The 21,230-nt window shown below is 42.9% G+C and overlaps 1 protein-coding gene across 2 annotated transcripts in view; it reads left to right on the top strand.

The window, feature by feature from the left end:
• MPPED2 (metallophosphoesterase domain containing 2) overlaps positions 1-19,939 on the top strand; it is a 107,910-nt gene extending 87,971 nt beyond the window's left edge. For both annotated transcript variants that reach the window (XM_082485807.1, XM_082485808.1), the window contains 3 exons: positions 13,640-13,755; positions 16,474-16,587; positions 19,717-19,939. In XM_082485807.1, coding sequence (XP_082341933.1) covers positions 13,640-13,755; positions 16,474-16,587; positions 19,717-19,835 — 349 coding nt within the window. In that variant the 3' untranslated portion in view covers positions 19,836-19,939. The remainder of the gene's footprint in view (positions 1-13,639; positions 13,756-16,473; positions 16,588-19,716) is intronic.
• The last annotated feature ends 1,291 nt before the right edge of the window (positions 19,940-21,230 follow it).

Raw genomic sequence — 21,230 nt, 5'->3', positions numbered from 1 at the left:
GTCAAGATGGGTAACAGATAAACATCTCACTCCAAGTGTCGCTAGTCTTTGTCGGTGGAATTGCGCTAGCCCACCGGCGAGGGGCCGCTGGCCGCAGCGCAGAAGGCAGGACCACCCCGGGCTCCTGCCTTTCCGCCAGCCTGCTGCCAGCCCGCCTGGGAGGCTGACTTACCCGAGCCAGAGGCACAGAACTCAGTTCTGCATCGCTTGATTCCAATTTCAGTATCGCTGGCTTTAAGAGGAAGATCCAGACAATGGGGTATTCTCAGGGAAAGGGGGAGAAAAAAAAAAAAAAAAAAAAAAAAAAGAAGATCATTCAGGATGAGGATATTTGGATCCATGGCAGCAGCCATAAACACAACAGCTTTCCTCTTCCACCAAGAAAGATTTTGACCTAGCCAGGGATGGACGTGCCTGCCCCATCGGTGTCCAAGGTTCCCCTTTGGCAGCACGTTTCCTTTCGGCTGCGGCATTCTCTGCTTAAACCTTTCTGGGGGCATTGCTGGGGTGTGACTCCGAGTGCTTTATCCTACGAGAAAGAGTAGGTTCCTGCAGCTCTCTATTTAGGGGCTATTTAATGTTAGCTCTCTGTTCATTTGGAAATAATGGTGTTGGGGAAAAAATTTAATTAAAATGGCTTCAGAAAGTAGTTAATTATAAAGCCTACCATGGCTTGAAGTCTAAAATACATTGCAGACTGCGAAATCACGTAGGGGTGCATTACTAAAATAATTAATTTAAAATTTTACATATATCACCCACACAGCAAATGCCGTGGCTGCTGCTAAAACGAGTCCAGTGCCCTTCAAAAACTGCGCGCATCTCTTCTATCTCCCACTCACTCCCTTTTAGATGTGCTTGTTTTCTTCTTTATTATGGGCGTGCGCTTTGTGTCAAGAACATGAATTTCGCGGAAGGGCTTGGGGCAAGAGGTGAAATCTTCACCTCATTTATTTGAGCATTACCGTCGTGTTTTGCGGGGCCGGGGTTGTCCCCTCTGAGGCGGGCAAGAAGCGCGCAGACCTGACTGCGCCCTGTGCCCCGCGTCCTTCGCCGGGCGCAGCCTCTGCGTTGGTCTGGATCAATCCGTGTCAGCTGCTGAACTAGTCTTGGACCATTTATAATCCCACCGGTTCCCTTAAGGGACAGGAGATGTGGGCTGCACCGGCCTGCGGGCCTTACATCGCCGTGGGATCCCATCAAAGCAGTCCTTTGAGTTCAGCGCGGTTGTACCAAACTTTGGGCTTTTCTGTGCTAGGGCCGCTGTGTTCGCCTATATATGCCAAGCGAGAGTTAAATATTGCAAAGCCTCACCTTGGAACGCCGGAAAAAATAGATGGTGGGGTTTGGTATTTGGGGGCAGGGAGGTGGGGTGGGTGCGTTGGGGGTTTGTTGTTTTTCGGTCGTGTCGGTTTGGGGTTTTTTGGTTTGGTTTTGGTTTTGTGGTTTGGTTTTTTTTTCCCCTTTACTTTTGAAGAAAAGAGAACGTGTCTTGTGCAGGTTCCGGTTTTGTGATCACATCCAAAGCGTACCTGCTGTCCGGTGGCCATCAATACGCTGCGATTCTTGCCTCTTGTCAGTCTAATTTCGAGTTGGGGCAGGTTCTTGCCGTTCAGCGCTTTATCAAACATACGCTGCCTGGCACCTATTACCACTGATCTCAGCATTGCTAATAAACAGCAACATCAAGGCCATATTTTCTGGTTCCTGTCAGACCACTGCTTTCCTGGGTGAAATAAAAGTCCTATTAACATGCTCCTCCTCATTGGCTCTGACAGTTTGATTAATTAGGCCCCCTCTTTAGATGACCTCTGCACTGACACGACAAGGAGGTGAATATAAAATGAATAGTTTGCCCACATAATGGCCTACTGCAAGTTTCAGGTTTTTATCAGATCAGACTGACGTCCGGGGCCTGTGTTAAAACCTACAGCGTACAGCCATGTACGGCTGTGGGTTGTGAACCGCAGGCTTTACAACACGGTTAAAGAATTAAAACCAAACCAATCCTAGCCATCCTGATATATTGACTTCTCGAATTAATCTTTCCTTTACTCTCTTGACCACACAGTACAAATCTCATTCGTTTACGTGATCAAATAAAATGACCTTTTGTTTTCAACAGATTTTTTTTTATTGCCAGAAAATACAGTATGTTAACTCTGCGGTTATTCAGCCTCCCATAAAATACTAATATAAAGCCATTATTCTCATGCCACTCTATTTAAATGTCAGTCTGCCCTTCTATTATAAACCACCAGTTCACAGGCTTGTAACTCATCGGTAAAAAAATTTACTTCAGGTGAGAACTTGGAATACGAGCTCACAGCTTTTCTTTGGAAGTGTATTTTTTTAAAAATATGAGTGTATGTGATCCCAAGGGATAGATATGTAATTGTGAACCTATATCACGGCATTCGTACGACCAGAAACATCCGACTGTGCCAGCACGTTGCCCACGGGAGGGTGCCCCTGACTGGGGCTGGGGCCTGGCGGTCCCAGGAGCAGCATTTTGGTCAGCCAGCCATGAAGAGGTTTTGGAAGTACCTCGCAGTCCAAGTCGGAGGCAACTCGGGCTTTTCATAAAACCTGGAGTTTCGACTGGTGGTTGATGAGAGAAAGACATTTTCCCTATGTCTTTTTTTTTTTTTTTTTTTTGCTGCTGCTTGCTTGCACTTAATTACGTTCCATTATCAGTCTCTTGAGGGGAATCAGATGTTGCATATTGCCTTGGAGACATGTGGGTGTCAAAATCCTCTCTCTCCATCCAGGTGCGAACTGGAAAAAGCATGAATAGCATTTTTGTTGATCAGGTGGAGTCACTGATACTGAGGTAAATAGTCTATTACGATGCTTTCTAATTTAAGCTTTCTTGTTAGTTTTTTTTCACCAGAAGAGTCAAATTGACTCTTTTTCAGTCTGTAGTAATCTGCATCTCCCACAAACCTCTCTGAAGGGACAACACGAAGGGGGGGTGAGCCTAAAATTAAACGTTGCGTAAATTGACCTGCGTGTAATCTGAGCGGCTTGTTTAATGATCTTGAAGCCAACAAAAGCAAGTGACCCATGCTTAAACAGATCCTTTTCAATTAAAATAATGCTCCTTTTACCTCTGCGATGCTGAATGCTCTCCGCCGTCTTTTCAGCAGCTTCTGCTTCTTTTATGACCCTCACGTGGTTTTTTTTTTCCTCAGTCTCTCCCGTCATTTTTTTGTGCGTTCATCTGTTGATTAAGTAACTGCATTACTTTAATTGATTTACTAAATTGGCTCATACATAAGACAGCTCCTCCAGGTAATAACCTGAAAATGTTAGCTTATATTACTGGGGTCATGCTTGAGTGCTACAGCACTCGGAGTATTCATTGGTTTGGGGAGTGCATTGTGCTATTTCTTCAAGTTATTTGTTGGACTCCTTGTCACAGGCAGAGCAACAGGAGATAAATGTATTTTTATACATATATATATATACACACACAGGCACGCACACGTTGTATGCACGCAATATCAAGTATAGGATTTTTGTATGTGTGAACTTTGTTTGCATACAAGTCTCCTGAGGTTGCCTGAGCTGAGAAGGAGGTGTGATATGCATTTGGAGATCCATGATCACCCTTTTCCCCAGATGACTTTTTTTTAGTTTCTTGATTGACAGAATTTGACAAATTAAGTCGCGGTGGTTTTGGATGAAGATGGGACAGGAGCTGCTAATTTTCCCTTCCTGCAGACTCCAAAGTAGGATCACAGTTTTCAGTAAAAGTGCGACTTTGAGTAGGCCAGATGTTAAATTTCTGCACAAAGCAAAGGCTGTAATAAATGAAGAAAACGAAGCAAATCTGCATATCTTCTAAATAAATGACACTTCCTAAAACTTATAATTAAATAGTAAACCAGTAGTATTGTTTGAAGTCCAGCCATGATATTTCATACTGCACCTAAAGGCCAAAGAAGCACGTATTGTGGCACTGAAAACTCTGTGATCGTTTTGGCTTTCCAGCTGGTTCGCGAGAGTGACTGACTTTACACTGAGCTTCAAGAATAAGCTGCAACGGAAGGTTGCACAGCCTTCAGACAAACCAGAAAGAAATGCTGGGAGCATCCTGTCGCCTAATTATAACTAACTGTTTCCATTCTTTGGGGTAAATTTTCAGAAGATTATGTTACGAGTTCCCACAGTTAAATATCATGGGCTAATGGTATTTATTCACTAATACGCGTGAACCTGCTTCGGTTTTCCTACCAGGCGCTCTGGAAAGTTTCGGTTTCTCCTTGAAGAATGCGAAGCTGCGTTTTGAGCAAAACATAAATAAAAAAAGTGGTGGTATTTATAAATAAACAGCACCACCTGTCAATAAGCAATCTCGGTGTCTGATTTTAAATCACTGGAATAGATAAGGATAATTGGCCTATTGGTAAATACTAATAGTGAATATCGTGGAGGGCGGCGGTCTGTGTCTACCGTCTGCTTCACTTTAAGCAAGTCACTTAGGAATATATTCTGGCAAATTTATTTTTGGTGTAGTCAGCCTAGTTCTACGCAGTACCTCTATAAACAGTGCTCTATCTAGATTGTTCTGAGGCTAAATTAATTAACTGTTACTTGTAAAGTGCTTGAAAAGAGTTTTTGAAAGCCTTCAGGTCCCTGTGATTGTGACGCAGGTTTGTGCTTGGTGGGGTTTTTGGTGGATTTTTTTTTTTTTCTTTTCAGAAACAACAAACCGGTTTATTAACTCTGGAAATTAGATCGGGAAAAGCAAGGGCAACTCAGACATCCAGAACATAAGGGAACAAAGACCAAAATCTTTCCTTCTTGATTCTACGTGCTAGAGCATGGAAGTGTGTTATATGGAAAGCTCTAAAGCAGTGCAAAAATGAGACCTAAATTTGGCTCTGATGTAAGCCCGCTGTTTGAGAAACTTTCTAACTCAGGTTAATTTTGAGTCCTTTTTAGGTGTGTACCAACCATAGTTTCCTTGTGACGGATTAAGACTGCTGGTGATGGGGTTTATTCCTAAGGTGGCTCAAAACATGGATGTGATATCTGTAGGTATTCCTGTAAGCATAAACCGGCAAGTCTCTTCTGTTTTCAGAGGATTATCTTCAGACAGAGAACAGCAGAGTGAGAAAAGTTATTCTTTCAGGCAGCTCAGCTGTGGCTTTTTCCTCCCTCGTCCGTGGCTGGGGTTTGTGCCGTGCCTTATAGGAGCAGTGGGAACATCTAGTGTTCTCTTTCGTTTGTTAGTCAGGATTCAAACAGATGGGACCTGCAAGATCTGGAGCCGGAACAGGAGCTGGTGAGGGGTGTATGGGGGGGCCGTGGCCCCTCTGGGCAGCAATGAACTGGTACGTTGGCTCAGCAGCTCTTAGGGAGTCCCCAGCCAAAACTAACCCCCCTCAGGGGGAAGGCTCAGCTTTCGTCTTGGTGTCATTAAGTTACATATATTAAGAGCAGCACGAGGCGCAGAGGTAAAGTGATGTAAAGGTGCTGAAGCACTACATAAAAATACATATCTGGAATTCCTCTGGTTTTGGCTTCGGCCTTTATTAATGAATAAGCAATCACGTCGTTCTCTGACGAGCGCAGCCTTTTGGAGGAACGGCAGAGGCTCTCTAGCAGTGCTGAAGAATTCCATTTTAAGTAGCATTCAAACCCATGAAGTTTCCAGAGGCTGTTTCGTAGAAACAAGAACCAAATTCACCAACAGGGCAGGCAGGCATAACTTCTTTTGAGTGTTTTATTGTTATACTAACTTATATCTGCCAACTTTTGTTTCACAGTTTACTGAAATGTAGCTTACTTGTTTTAAAGGCAGCCATCTTTCAATTAGTATTTTCCAAATGCCACTTTTATAAATATGTAAAATATACAACAGATGCTGCTGGATGTAGTTACACCTATACAGATTTTACTTTTTTACATGTCAAACACACCATCCCAGTGGATCAGCACAAGTAAGCGTTTGTCAGAGAGGTCTTTACTTCCCTTTTGCTTTTGCTCTCCTTTAATTTGTGTTGTCATTGCAGAAACGGGGCTACTAGTAAAACCCTCTTCCAGACCTACCTGGGGTGGAAGCTTTGTCAATTTACATTTCCTGCATAAGAGGCATGTCAAAAACTAATTTAAGATGTAATACAACTAGCGTATTATGGTCATGTTTACTAGAAGAAACCAAGCATCGTTCTGTAACGTGCACCGTTGTTGAGCAGGATTGAATCAAAATTTCAGCCAGCTGCTTTTTTACCTTTTCTTTCCTCTTTTCTCCCCGGCCTGTCCCCTCAGAGTGGACATTCGATATGTTGTGGTGAGCTTCGGGGCCAGAGCGCTTCTTCCCCTGGACAGATATTCTATGATTCTCTGTTTCTACAAAGACCACAACGTTCTACCGTAACAATTTGAGGAGTTCAAGCTCTTTTCAGTACCGCAGCATCCTTTGACACTTCCAAGGGTGCGGGTACCCTGCACAGGGACGCAGTGTGGGAATGAAGGGCGGAATGCGCCCACTCGGGAACGAGAGGAGGTTCTGCACGTCAGTCCGGTGTGGTGTTTCCTGGGCTTGAGCTGCTGCCGCGGTGCTCCCATCACCATGCGGGGCGATGCAGTGGTCTTACAGCATGGACTAGCAGGGGCTGGCGCCGGCTTAGACCAGGTCTATCCTTCAAGCCATCCTCAACCGTATGCGGCACAGAAATATGCGAGGTCTAATGCTTGCTTTTATTAGTAGGCCTTTGTAATTCTGTTCTTTTTAAAAGTAGAATGAAATTAGCCCTTGAGTCAAGTTTTGAATTATTTTCATATTTTGGGGATATTAAAATATCTCCCAGATCTCATTAAGTAAAGCCCTAAATAAAATAATTGCAATACAGTTAGGGATTGGAAAACCTCAGAAGATTTGGAGGAAATTTCCTCTTTGATGAGTAATTCAGACACTTAAGCAAAGGTTGCCTGAGTCATAAACTTTAAAAATTCATCTACTCCCTTCCTCTCCTCTCCGGTACCCACTGGCTTTCTGGTGTCGTCCCCTCCTCTGCCTCATTGTATACTCTTTCTCCCTGTCCTCAGAGGGCCCTGCGCTCTGGGCCCTGCTGTCCTCCGTGTCTTGTAATCCTCCGTAACATCGCTGGCATTTTAACCTCCTGCCTGTCACCTCCTTTGGCCTCAAGTTTCTTAAACCCTGGCGTGCGTGTGTTTTTAGGTGTTCCTTTACACAGCTTCCTTCTGTTTTCTCTTTTGTTGTTTTGTGCTTGCTTGGTTGGTTGGTTGGTTGGTTTTAAATAGGTCTTCCCCACAGAAGATGAGTTATGGTCTCAAATACTGTCTGTGGTGCTGTGGTATTGTTCACACAAAACATGTTGAGCTGAGCAGATGTTTTATGTTCCTACTCCAAAATGCACCACTAACGATTCAAGACACAGGACAGAATATGCCAGTGGTTAGTATGGGCCATCAGAGAAACCAAATACTACACAGAGGTAGTAGGCTGCAGATTTGGGGACCAAAGCTCAGTTACCTGTCAAGAAAAGTTGGGGCGGCAAAGGCAGCGATGGGCAGAGAGTGAGAGAGGGAGGAACTGCAAGATGCATACGGGAATTCTTTTCACATACCATTTTCCAGCCATATGGAGGGCTAAAGCTGCACTTCTGTATCGGTGCCTGTTTTAGGCGATAATCTGGTCCCGATCAGCACATCCGTGGAATGTGCTGAATGACAGCAGTTGAGTTTTATCGTCCATACCTCTCAGATCCAGGCAGGGGTCTCTATCTGACAGGAGTCTAAGCTAAAACCTCCATTGCCCAGTTTGTACAATCTGAGGTAGGCATTGAGAGCAGCTTGGTGTGAGGAGTACCCCAGGTCACCCTAGCTTGCGGTGATGAGGTGGTTGCTGCAGCTTTTCGTTGTGGAGGACTGCTTTGTGGAGAAAAGGCACCGTGTGGACTCTTTCCCTCCAACCACGGTGGGGGGGTGGGGGCTGCGTTTCTCAAATGTGTTGTCATTTAGGCCACCAGCAAGTATTTAAAGGTTGTGGTAGGTTGAAAGAGAGAGATAAAACCTGAAAAAAAAATTACCAGCATCTGGTGAGGCTTCAGGTTTTTTTAACATTGTAAAAATAGGAGAAGTATGTTTTAGAGACTTCCTGACTTTTGTGCGGGTCAGTAATAAGGAGATACATACAGTAACCTGGCGAATATAATCACAGTATTGGTAACCCACTTTCACGAGAGCTTCAGCTGTGTAAAGGCGCAGGGTAAGCAAAATCCCGAGGAACCAGACCCTGTGATGCTTCTTTTGGCTGTGTGTTATTGTCCTCACCTTCTAAATGGGGCACCACGGCGGGTGAATGCTAGTGGGAATGAAATGCAGCTGGAGCCACCAGGCTGCCTTTTACTGGTGTCACAGCATCGCATGTCATGAGCACATTTAGGAAATCATTTCGCCTTTAAGATTACTTGGTGGTTGTTACGTCATGAAAAAGCATTTGAATATTTACTAGAAGGAGGAGCTTAACTATAATTAAAAAAAAAAGGTTTTGTAGCACAGAAGGCAACTTTCAGAGAGCTTTTATAGAAGCTCTTCTCTTGTAAAACGTGCTTCCTTAACACCTTGTGCCCTTGCCCTGCTCAGCCTTGTGTTTCCATGATTACACAGTCTCTTCCCCTTCTCCCTCGCCCCACACTGCGGTCCCTTTCTGCGCGTTCCCACGGGGCACGCTCTGGCCAGTGACTGAATGGAGTCGGGCACGTGTGTGCTGCTCTGCCCTGGCAAACAGTTGTGCGCAGCGTTCGGGGTGGAGGGAGGAGGATTGAAAGGCTTTTCTTTTCTCGGCACAAAGGTCACCTTTTCTTTTTTTTTTTTTTTCCTTTCTTTTTTTTTCTTACCCCTTCTGCAGTTTGTTCTGTGTGCTGCAGCTTTCGTCTAGGACTGTAATAGATCCGCTGGGGATACGTGTGTGGGCTAATCCTGTAACTGAACAAGTCCAGGGATGCACATCGGTGTCCGGTCCCACCGTTTTTGTTCTGTGAATGGAACTGTCTCTGTCCCTCGTGAGCCCCGTTCGATTTGAATGCTGACAAAAATAAAGAGCATTTCATTATGGTTATCAGTTGTGTAGAAGTGCTTCTTGCTCACGACCCCTTTTGGACACCTTTCAGAAGGACACAGACTGAGATTTTTGCCTCCTGTGCACTTTACTCATTGGATTAAGGCTAAAATGGAAACTTGCCTAAAAGACTGGGTAGGCGTAAAAATCAATCAGTACATAAGATTAAAAACCCACGAGAGAATTTATTTTTTCTAATCCTATTTAGAAGTAACTATTGAAATAAATGGATTTACTGGTAGAGGTAAAAGGAAAACCTGAATCTAGAAGGTCTCATTGTACATGTACCTTTTGAGCTGTTGAACTCTGAGGATCAGGTGATTTAAATTCATGAACCAGAGAAGAGATGAAAGTAGGTAGTAGGAGATATCATCCTTTAAAAATGTTAAAGTTCCAGAAGGAGTTGAAATTCCTGGATGACGTGGATGAACTTGGCCATGGCCTTGTGTCTCCTGTTTTCCCTGTGTGACGGTGTTGCTTCTGAGGAGTACACACCAAGGAGCGGTTGTGATTTTGTGTCATAAAATAATGCTCCGTCACTGCTGCTTTTTTTTTTTTTTTTTTAAACGTAATAGTATAATCGTAAACGCTTACAAAGTAACTCGGGTAAAGGGAGATCCCATCACCTGCTGAAGAGCCTTTTTAAGGCGCTCAGCCTGAAAAGCAGATGGATTTGTGTGTCTTGTCAGGGAATTCTCCCAGCACACCTGCAAAGGCGGGTGAGTCTTGTCGCGAGCGTTAGGATCCCCTCCTCCTCGGTATTATGTCAAGTGATGTCTGCGTCTCTTGCAGCGCAAGGCGTGAAGGTAATACGCAGCCTGCTACCGCAGAAGCGTTCTTTTAATTGCAGAAAATGTCACCTCCAAAGTGCCAGGTTTTGGGGGGGGGGGGGGGGTCTGTGGGGATTCCCGCCTAGCAATGAAGAACTGGAGAGAGCAGCGATGGGCCAGGTGTCTGCCTTTGATGAGGATATTCCCGGTGTCACATCTGGTGCCAGCGTAACTGCTATCCCTAAATGACAGGGAAGCTTTGCAGCCAGGGGAGGGCTGAGCTGTCAGGCGAGCCGGGGATCAAGAGTTATGGTGACGGCTTGATGGCACGTGAAGGATGCCGTGAAGTGCAGCGCGGTTGTGGCGAGCGGAGGCTCAATTAGGTTCTGCCGGACACGGGCTGACGCGCCGGGCAAGCGGGACCCGCGTCACGCCGTGCTTCGGGTATGAGGATGTGTTCTGGTCCGTCAAACGTAAAATGACAAAATCATTTGTAATCTCTCATTACTAATCCCTGTGGTTTTTACATCCGCGCCTCCCTCGTGGCGTTATTCAACAGCTGATCGCTTTCTTTTCTCGCCAGCTACTTAATAATCAAGTATATACTCTTAATGCGTTTAGGAGTTAACTGAAATCTTTTACTCAGAACTTCACGGGAAACGAAAATATGTCAGATCTTAAATACGGTTACTAATGACTAAGTAGCCTTTACTAATTGTTTGCACCTGATTGCAACTCACCGCAGGTGGGTGCAGCCAAAATTCGTTGCAGAAACTTCTTCCTAGATATGAGGTGGTTTCTCCCAGTAAGTAACGAGCTCCAGAAGGTGTGTAACTACGTGCACAATTTTTTCCCTCTAAATCATTTAGAAGTTGAGCGTGACTCTTGTTTAACTCTCACATATGCAAAAAAGGGCACTAACAGGAGTGAAATATCCCTATCCGACGTCCCTTGATAGGACACTGCCGACCGACAGTGCGGGCTTTGTCTTTCCCCCACGCGTTTAAAGTTTGCTGGGGGTAAACAGCTATTCATCTGCCCACTCCCGGGATTCACACTACATCAACTCCCGTTTTGTCTGCGCTGCAACACAGCGTAGTGCAAACGTCGGGTGACCTTCCTTGTGATCTCATCTAAACCTGAATCTGTGCCATAAGGCCGTTTTTTCTTACCGGTGGTGTTCCGAACACGTCCTCTTTCCTCTTGGCTTCCCGGCGATGCCCGCGCGCGCCGCCTCAGGAACGCGGGGACTCCGGGTTTGTGTCGTCGGGGCGCAGCGCGGGTTCCTGGTTTAAATGATTGAAACCTAAATCGGTAGCCCAGTTGTTCTTCCGGTCATGCCGGCTGTGCTCCCCGATTTACTCATTTTGTGTGAAAATATTTAGTATGTTAAAGAAGTACTTGACTTTCTTTTTTTGTGTGTGTGTGCGCACATGCTGCATAACGGGGAAGGTTTCTCGAAAGTTTTCTTACAAGTGGATTCCCATGTGGTGCCTGTTAGTCACAGCTAATTACAGGGGCTGGTGAATGAAGAATATATTGGAGCTCAGGTTCCCCCCCTCCTCCTCCTCCCCCGGTGCTTCAGAAGAAAATAAAATAAAAAACCTGCCGACAAATCCAGGGGTTTTTGTGGCTGCAGTCTCCAAAGAGCTCCAGAGAGATCGCAGATGTGGTTTCACATTTCAGGTTTAACTATGGTGTAATAACTACAGTATTATCTGCAGGAGAAATGCAAGTGGGGAAAGAATCATTAATTGACAGTGAAAAGTTCAACCTATGCTGCCGTGTGTTTGTTTTTTTAAGCAGCTGAATGTTTAGCCAAACCGTATTTTAGCTTTTAACTGCAGCCCTGAAGGTTACGATAATCTCGATACGTTAAAACCTAGCAACATTATAGGGAGGGAAATTTAGATCTGTGTTTCAGAAAGGTCAATTGTAGAAAAGCAGAAACACTCGTGATTTAGCAAAAGAAAGCGAAGACACGTGCTTCAGTTTTAGTTCAGCTGCATACAAACCTCCTGTGAGGAACACTGACCTTAACTTTACAACGTATGAACCTCTTTAAATGTTTCAGAGGGTGCAGAGTAAGGCAGCAGCGAGAGGTGAAGTTTCATTGCTATGCACATTAGGAACCCGTGGCTTACATAAAACGTTTAACTAACATCTAATTTTTTCTGTCTTGTTAGCGTTCATCCAGCATCCGGGAAGTCTGCTGGGTTGAACGAGTTCCTCTGGGTGTGCAGGAGAAGTATTAGTCCAGTAGGACTACATGGGATGCGTCTATTATTTGTTACTAAGACACCAGTGACCTTCCTGCTCCTGCGTTAGCAGCGCCTGCTGTTCTCCCAGGCTGCCGATTGCCGGGAATTCAGACCGTACATATAACGGGGTATAATCCTCATCGGTCAAATTATTGTCCCTGGCAAACAAAATACTTCGATTAAAAAAAAAAAAAAAAAAAAAAAAATTAGAGGTGTAATCTCAGCAGGAAATTTCCACTTCAGTGCATGTTTGAGGCTGAAATATGTATAATTTAGAGGGTGCGGAAGGCAGATTATGTAATGAAATTATGTACAAGTCTTAATGGTCTCTCTCTTTTTAACAGATACGCTTTTCCTTATGGCTGGTTTGTTTGGGTTTTTTTTTCCCGGTTTTTATTGTCAGAACTGCAGTACACAGAAGACTGCAGGAGCAGCTTGAACTCTCAGAAGGGTGACCCCAAATGATGCCTAGGGCTGGGACCAGGAGTATCCGACCTAGAAAATGAAGCAACCCGGTCCAACTCGGTTGCCTGAGCTCTAGGAAACACACCTATGGGTGAAAACTCTTAAAATTATTGTGATTCTGACACCTGTATAAAACGTTAGTAACAGGTGTAAATATACTCTCTCTGCAGAACAGTTGCTGGGTGGACCTACCTGATATGCAAAGGCTTTACTATAACACACCTGCATCAAACCCATTCAGTTTGGCTGTTATACACTGAAAAAGTACTTCTAGAAAGTCCACTTTTCATCACCACACGCCTGGCTTGATGGATAAACCAGTGTCTCAGAACAACGCTGTGCTGTGAGGGTGGAGACTGAGGATCTCCGTTTTCCTTAAGAAATATTAAATGAATTTTAAATTCTAAGATCTATTGAAAAAGTCACCGTGAGGCCGTTGGGCTTGATCACCGTTGGGTGATCAAGACCTCTAGGAGCCTCGGGAGGTCAAAGCCAAGTTATGTGACAACGTTCTGATATTAAAAGTGCTAAACAAAGCAAGTTTATGTTTAGTGAAATGTCATAGTACAGACGGAGCTTATAACCATGGCATCGTACAGCCCTCCTCTTGAGCCGTTGCCCACTAGCTGCCTTTTGCTGTGAGAAATCGTCTCTTGCCTCCAAAAACTTAGGAGAATTTTGCTTGTTTAGGTAGGTAACATGAACAAGGCGTTCTTGTGTTTGAACATCCCCAAACTCTGGCAAAAAGCTTTCGATTAAGTCTCTGATATTTTAATTTTTTTCCCTTTCTTTAGTGGATAAACGCCGCCGGGCTGAATACTCTTGTACAAAAAGAGCATAGGATATTAATCTAAATTCAGCCGCATAGATGAGTGTATGTATGTATGTATGTATGTATTTGAACCATTTTGTTTTAGCAGCGTCCCCTTCAAAAAGGCTGTCTACAAGTGATCTCTGAAGTGCGGAAATTATTTAGTTCAGAAAAATTGGAGAAGGGAAGACATTTTCGTTCTATACTGATGCAGTTCATCTTTTTTTTCCCCCCAAAGGACACCGTGGTTTAATGGATGGGGCTTTAACCTACCCAGAGGTCAGTCTTTGCTAGACAAGTGGAACCTTATTCCTGAGGGAATTGATATACTAATGACACACGGACCTCCCCTTGGTAAGTGAACCAAAAGCTGTGTGTGATTTTTTTTTTTTTTTTTTTGCCTGAGAATTTTACTTTCAAAATGAGCAAAAATAATAATGCTGTAAGCTACACTGTAACTGCACCCAAACTCAAACCCGTGAATTAAAAAGCCTTTTTGGAAGAAGTGTGAAGTGATTATTATTAGGCTTAGCAGATGCGTTGAGCTTCCTTGTGTTTCTTAATAAAAATTAGATTTTTTGTTTAACTCAAGCTAAGCAAGATCAAGTACCTGATTCTGTAGCCATTAGAGCTTTGCATTTTATTTAAGAACAGTATTCATCTGACAAACAGTTTCCAACCCCATACAATTTTTTAGAGATTGACTAGAACTTTTAAAACATTTTTGCACGACGATGATGTGTTTCCTTAAGGTTTTAGAGTATGCGGTCAAGAGCTGAGGAGTACGTAGCCACATAGTTATTCTCCTTGATAATTTCCTTGGAAACTGAGAATATGTAAAGGTATTTTTAAAGATATTAATTGACTGATAGCAAATTTGTGAAGGAATAAATTTATGTTCTCAGGTGGTTATTCCTTACTCAAGCTAATGACTGGTGAGTACAAGTATATAAATGCACAATTTGTTTTTTCATTAATTAGTTGAAGTTTTTGATTTAGTTAAATTTTTCCTGCCTTGTAAATGTGAGTAATTCAGTGATCCCCATTTTAATTCTGAGTTCTAAACTAAGTTCTGGTGGTCTGAAAAAGACACTAAGATGATCATTCAGCAGAGGCAGGAACACTCCGATTTGGCATACCTAAAGTCATTAAAGACCATACTAAAACCATTTGCAAGTTCCCACTGTTTTTTCCCCTATCCTGTACCCCACAAGACAGCATCGCACATTATTTACTGCTTTTCTTTAAGACACATGTGGCAAGCAGTCTAGGACCACGCTTTAGATATTTCAGTTGGTTTTACAACAGCTGAGCATCTGTCTTTTATAAATTTGGCTTATCAGGATGAGAAAGCGTATCAGTCTCTTCTTCATTACCGTTTTTCTTAGTAGACTGTGATTTTGTCGGTGTTTTAGTAAGCTCTTGAAATCCGAGGGATCAGATCATCACATGATCACGTGAAGTCGCTGACTTTTGGGATGGCAGTGAATATAAAGAAAACTTCCCAGATTTGCAAGGTGCCGTTATAAAACAGCATTGAAGTGCTGCCGGGCTGGCTCAGTGCGCTCGCAGAGCGTCTCGGGGAGGAAGTCAGGAATTAGTGCCTGCTTATGTTTTGTACCACAATTAAGTTAAGAGTCAGCAATCTAAGCAGAGCTAATGCGAGGGGGGGAAGTCCAGAAGGTTTCTGACTGGCAACGTACCTGCTCCTTTATAACCTGGTCATTCTTTTAATACTACTTAGAGAATGTTGTAAGACGATCCCCAAATTCTCTTTAATCTTACTAGAGCTACCGGCATGCTGCTTTGATAAAGCAGTGATGCGCCATCCTCTGACAGTGGATCTTGAAAACCGGATATTGAAAACCAACGCTTTGAATAGCGCTCTTTTAATCTGTTTGTTTTCCCAAAGAAGCAAAAAAAAAAAACCCCACAAGCATGTTTATGATGTTTCGTGGGTGCTATTTTAAACGGGTTGCTAATCCATCTGCTCTGAATTGGGTTCATGCAGAAATACTGTAACGCTGCAGACACTAATGAATGCTGTAATTGAATAAGCGTACTTAAATTTTGGGTTTGATGGAGATAATGAAGTTCAATTTCCAAAGGTTGGTAGAGTATTTTAACTACAGGCACAGATTAGGTGCTAGTACTGTGCCTAAAAGGAGGGGGTCTAGGTCTCAGTCTGCATGATAATATTGGCAAAATGCTGCTTTTTAAATTACGTAAATATTGAGGGAGGTAGAGCTGTAACTGGACTCTTTGTTCTCTCCAGAATTCAGTCAAGTTCATGTCACAACATGTTTTTACTACCTGGGATAAACTTGGCACAGGGTGTAATTACTCTAAAGTCAGTAGAACGGTGCTGCAGTTGGATGTGGCTCCAGATTTCCCTTTTCCTCCTCCTCATTCATCCTGCCCCGCTGATCCTTATCAGTGCTAGTCCAGGCAGCAGACTTCTCTGATAGCTGATGTCGAGTTTGGGGCGTTTTTCCGTATTATCCGTAGGACTGAGTGGCAGCGTAGTCAATTAGCCCTAGCTCCTTGGACGCTCTTGTGCTACGTTGCCTGTTGGTGGTGAGCGGGGACTCAGGAGTAACCTGACGTTTGCAGACCTCTGGAAGTTGTGGGGGACTGCGTTTTAAAGCTTTGCGGTGGCAGAGGTGGCAGGTCGTAGAGCAGCTGATCTTTCAGAGGTATTTTGGTCCTGGAGTAACCACCGAGCTGGCTTGGGAAGGCGAGTGCTGTGGGAGCCAGGGGAAAGGGAAGAAGAATCTGCAGCAGTGCCGGGAATAAATGTCCCAGGTTTTCAAGGTGGAAGATGAGTTTAAACCTATAGTTTAAAAACCCAAATCACATCCAGAAAAATATTAATGCAGATGGAGGGAGGAAATCTTAAGGAAGACAAAGTGACGGTGAAACATTTCTTAAAAGCCATTGTGTGCTTTAATGGAGAGGTTACGACTACAGATAATGTAATAAACCTTCCATGAATTATGACTTCCTGAAAGACTACGTGAAACCTTACCTGAACGGAGAGAATTAATAGTATTGATTGCTTTTTGCCTTCAGGTTTTCGAGACTGGGTTCCAAAGGAGCTGCAGAGAGTGGGTTGTGTGGAACTGTTGAACACAGTGCAGAGGCGAGTAAGGCCCAAACTCCATGTCTTTGGTGGGATTCATGAAGGTAAGGAGCAGCGCTACTCCCCATTTCGATCTCCGGCTGATTTCAACGCAGCACGTTTCAATGGTGTATTGCAAAGGATGGGTGACGGCATATTGGACTAAAGTAGGGAGGGAATTGGGGGAAGTGATGGCGCGCACAGTGCTTTTGTAAATTTATGCTAGAATTAAAACAGACTGTTTCAGGAACGCCGCGCTACATTTAGCCACCTCCATCTTTCACTGCGCAAAGGTTGTTCCACACAGGTTATTTGAAAGCAATTCGAATTTTGACAAACTTGGTTAGAGAAACAGATGAGGTTCTCCACACTTGCAAGCCAAAATGAAAATGATCCCCATTATTCCAAGCACCGGAGCCAAGAAAGGTGCCAGGGAAAAAAAGGAAAAGCGAAGGCAACTTACTGTCTCAGCTCACCTCCCTCAGCGTATGAGGAGAAGCAGAAAGGAGGGCGTCTCGAGCCAGACATCAGGAGGAGAGATTGCCAGAACTCACTTTGCATACGTTTCTAAAAGCATCCCGTAATACAGTTTGTACTGTGTGTGTTACCTTCCAGCAGTCTCATGGTTTAGAAGAGAGATTTCCCCACTGTCAGTACCAGATCAGGCAGAGTGTGAAGCTTCAAAAACAATAAGCTCAGTTTGTGGCAGTGGAAGAGTCCGGGAGATTAAATCCGTTTTGGAGACGCTTAAATATTTAATACAATTTTGTAGCTTTCATGTGGCTGAGAGACAAACACTAGGAGTTCTGCCTGAGAGAGAGTGTAAGACTTTGTGACCCTGGAACTCGAAATTACACATTAAATGCTTTATATTGTCCCCCCGGAGGTTTCTCCATTGACTCTAATTAGGTTCTCCGTAGGCTTAAAGGTATGGAGGACTTCATAAAAGAAAAATAAAAAAAAGGACGGCTTTCTCAACTAGTGGTGTTTTTTCTGAAGCCCTTGTGACTTCACGGAATGAGTTTTATGCCTGGTGTCTGTAAATAAAGAGTTTATAATGGAAATACTGACATGACCTTAGGTATAGTGGCATGAAGAGCAGTCTTTTAATGCCCCCAGAAAAAGGCTGGCTATTTTGTATAAATATTAATCCTTGCATATTAAGAATAAGTAAATACAGCAGGACTTCCAGCTAAAACATGTAGATTGTCTACAGCCTTTGTAGAGACACTGGGTGATGAAACTTCTCGTTGTAATAGCGTTAAGTAACGGGCGAGGAAGGTATTCTGTCGTACGAGATCAGTACTATGAGAAAGCCCCGAGGGACCACATGCAGCACCTTACGTTGAAATCTCAAAGGAAAGGTGGTAGCACATATTGAAAGTGAACGTTCAACTACATTCTTGGAGGAATACTAACAAAAGAGTTAAAATCCTGTTTGCTACTTATGCGGAAGATGGAAGAACAGCTTGTTTCAGTGCAGAAAGAAACAGCCAATTGTTAAGAGCATTATCTTACAGTGCAATTAATTCTCATCCAACTCCAACTGAGGTGAACGTGCACCACATTACATTAAATCAATGGAGGCATTACACACATTTTGGTGATGCAGGTTTTTTTTTCCTGGTTGATAAGCAAGGACAACCGCAAACAAGGTTTTTCCCACCATGAGATGATCTAAATCAAAATTGCCAGTCTAAATAAATAAAGTAATACCGGCGGACAGTGCAGCAATTCTGAAGTGATTATTCTTTCTGATAGACACTGTGGGTAGCTGTATTTATCTTAGCTTTCAGACAGCGGTGATCTGTACTGTATCATAATGGTTTAAAAGAAAAAGATTTTTTCCCTGTGGGTTAGAGATGGGAAGTTCTCTTCCTCCATGAAACTCTGGTTTGTGTTTGTTTTTTTTTTAAAAGGTGCATTTGGTGCCACATTCTTCGTAGATTTTTTTTCTAGCTTCTTTGTTAGCTCTTTGTGGATGCCAGCTGAAAACAATGGCAAAGCTTTCACCTTTTGCACTGGTGGAACTGGAGCCCCTATCTCCCTATCCTTGAGGGAATGTAAGAGGAGGAGACCTCCTTGCCTTCTCGGTATCTCTGCACTTCTGTCATCCTTTGTATTCTCACATCACACTTGCTGAGTGAAGGCTCAAGTGTGACTCAATCCATGGGTCGCTATAGTTTGCTCCACTTGCCCAAAATTACCAGAGTGCGCAACTCTCTGTTACGTCCTATTCCCGTACGGCCAGTGGGAGAGCAGGTCGAGGCCAGCAGAGAAACAGCATTGCTGCTGGTTCCTCGGGCACACTCTGAACGAGAGCGTTGCTGGCCAGATGTTTAGAAGATGTCTTCAACATCCTGAAACGGATGCCATAGTGTTACTGAGGAGTCAAGTCCTTGGCATGCTGAAAAACCTGTGATTAATATTCACTTCTTGCTTTTTTTTATCTGGGAACAAGTTATCAAGGTCTCTTCATAATGAAAAGCAGTCACCTGTTTAACTTTCACCCCAATTTTTTGCTTAAACCAGGACTCATCCATTGACCTCCAGTGCTCTGTTGTGTCTATAGCAGGAGATTCCTTTCCTTAGTCATGATTTTCACTGGTAAATATATATATATACACTTACATATGTGTGTGTATATATACATATAAGGTAAATATAGATGTACGTATGTTTGTAACCTGCTAATGAGTTTCTGAGGTTTCCCAAGGCAGCGTGAACGCCAGCTTGGCAGGCCTGTGATGAGGAACTGGTTGATGCGGGCTAGCGCGGGGAAAGCTTACCGGGTTGGGTTCATTGCCCACAGAGTAACCAAAGTTACTTCTAAGTCTTTTTCTTATGGCAGCCATCACAGGCATGCAAACTACAGCTCGCTAATTAAGTAATTAGAAAAAGTACGTTTGAGATTTTGTCTCTGTTTCTGCTGTATCCAATTGCAACGGAGGATTTTCCATGGGGGGGAAAAAAGTTCGTACATAAACCGAAAGCATCGGGTCTTATTTCAAATTCAGTACGTTGTATTTCTTCAATCAAGCCTTGTTGGCAGCTTTCGAGGGCTTCTACCATTTTGAAGGGATTAATTCAATTTTCTTCCAAAGCACTGATCCCACAAGAAGCTTTCAGTGCAGCTGCCCACGGGCACTATCGTTTGTTTATATTACAGTAAGTGTGACACGTTCTCCCTACAGGTTATGGCATTATGACAGACGGTTACACGACGTACATCAATGCTTCAACGTGTACAGTCAGCTTTCAACCCACCAACCCTCCAATTATATTTGACCTTCCAACCCCTCAAGGATCATGAAGCACTGCTGCACATTTGGAACTGGGGAAGGTCTATAAACTGCCATTTTCTAATTATAAAACTTACATTCTGTTACATGTTTATTTCAAAATTGGGGGGCGGGGCGTGAGAATTTGCGGGAACCAGGGGGATTTTGTTTTGGGGTGGGGATTGGGGTTTTGGGGTATTTCTTTTTTTTTTTTTTTTTTTTTTTTGTAAATTGCTGGTACAAAAGAAACAAGAAGAAAAGTTAGAGGTTGTGCTTTTTGGAAATGCAGCGTTCATTTTAAATTGATAAAGCATTGTGAATTTGTAAAATGAATTTTGTTTTTCAATAAATTTGCCATTGTAAATTGTTATAGTGTTCTCAAAAGGACAGCCAAGCTTTCTTTTAATAAGTGAGAGACCTTATTTTAATATTATATTATAAGCTAAAAAATAGGCAGCATTTAAAAACACCCAAGTTTGCACAACTTATGTTATTGTCGGGGTTTTTTAAGTGTCTTCTTTTTCCTTAGGTCTAAATGTTAGCTTTTCATCTCCACTTATATCAATTTTTTTTATTATTATTATTTTGTTTAGTAGCACAAACAATATTTTGGGGTCCATTTACCTCTTCATATGTGTGCGTGGACTGAAACTTGTTTCTGTTAACAGTAGAATGCAGCAAGGGGCAAATAGACTTCTCAGTTGTTTGTCTCTACCTGCTTTATACGTTAAAGACTGATATAGATAGCCACAGCCTGTATGTGATATCTACCTTTTATTGTTTGTTTTTAAATTATTTTAGCTTTAAAAGACTGGGGGTGAAAGCTGCAAAGAGCAGGTATTTCATGCAGTAAAAAAAAAAAAAAAATGTAAATGCGGACTCCTTTTAAATATGAATTTATATATATATGTATTTTTTGTGCATTATAACTAAGCTAGGATTTAATATTGCCAGTATAGCATCTGCAAAATTATGCTGTACAGCACATCTAAATTATGAAGGATGTGACACGTTTTCCAAGTGCTCAAGGCCTTCAAGAGCCCGAGTTAAATCTTTGTCGTAGTTCAGGCGTGTATAGAGTCAAACGGATACAATCAAGCCTAAGTAAAATAAGGCTTAGTTGTCCTTTATATTTAAATATTCTTCTTGTCTTTTTATTTCCTTTTTCTTATTTTGCACTGTGTGTAAATGCAATCTCGCTAGCACAAAATATTGTTGCAGATAGTTATTTCTGTTCTACCACTGTAAATGCTATTGAGCTTTGTTCTATTTTATGTTACCTTGTTAATGGAATTTAGAAAAGCAGTCGTTTCTTTAAATTTATTGTGATATTATATCTAGCGGCCTTTATATGCAAATAAAATTGCGAGATTTTTAAATGCGTGGTTTAAGGGAATTTTGCATTTTTCTGTGGCATTAACAATTTG

Source organism: Vanellus vanellus, assembly GCF_965231255.1.
Source record: "Vanellus vanellus genome assembly, chromosome: 6".
Lineage (NCBI taxonomy): Eukaryota > Metazoa > Chordata > Aves > Charadriiformes > Charadriidae > Vanellus > Vanellus vanellus.
Note: the sequence above shows the minus strand (reverse complement) of the source record. Positions and strands in the feature narration are given on the sequence as shown.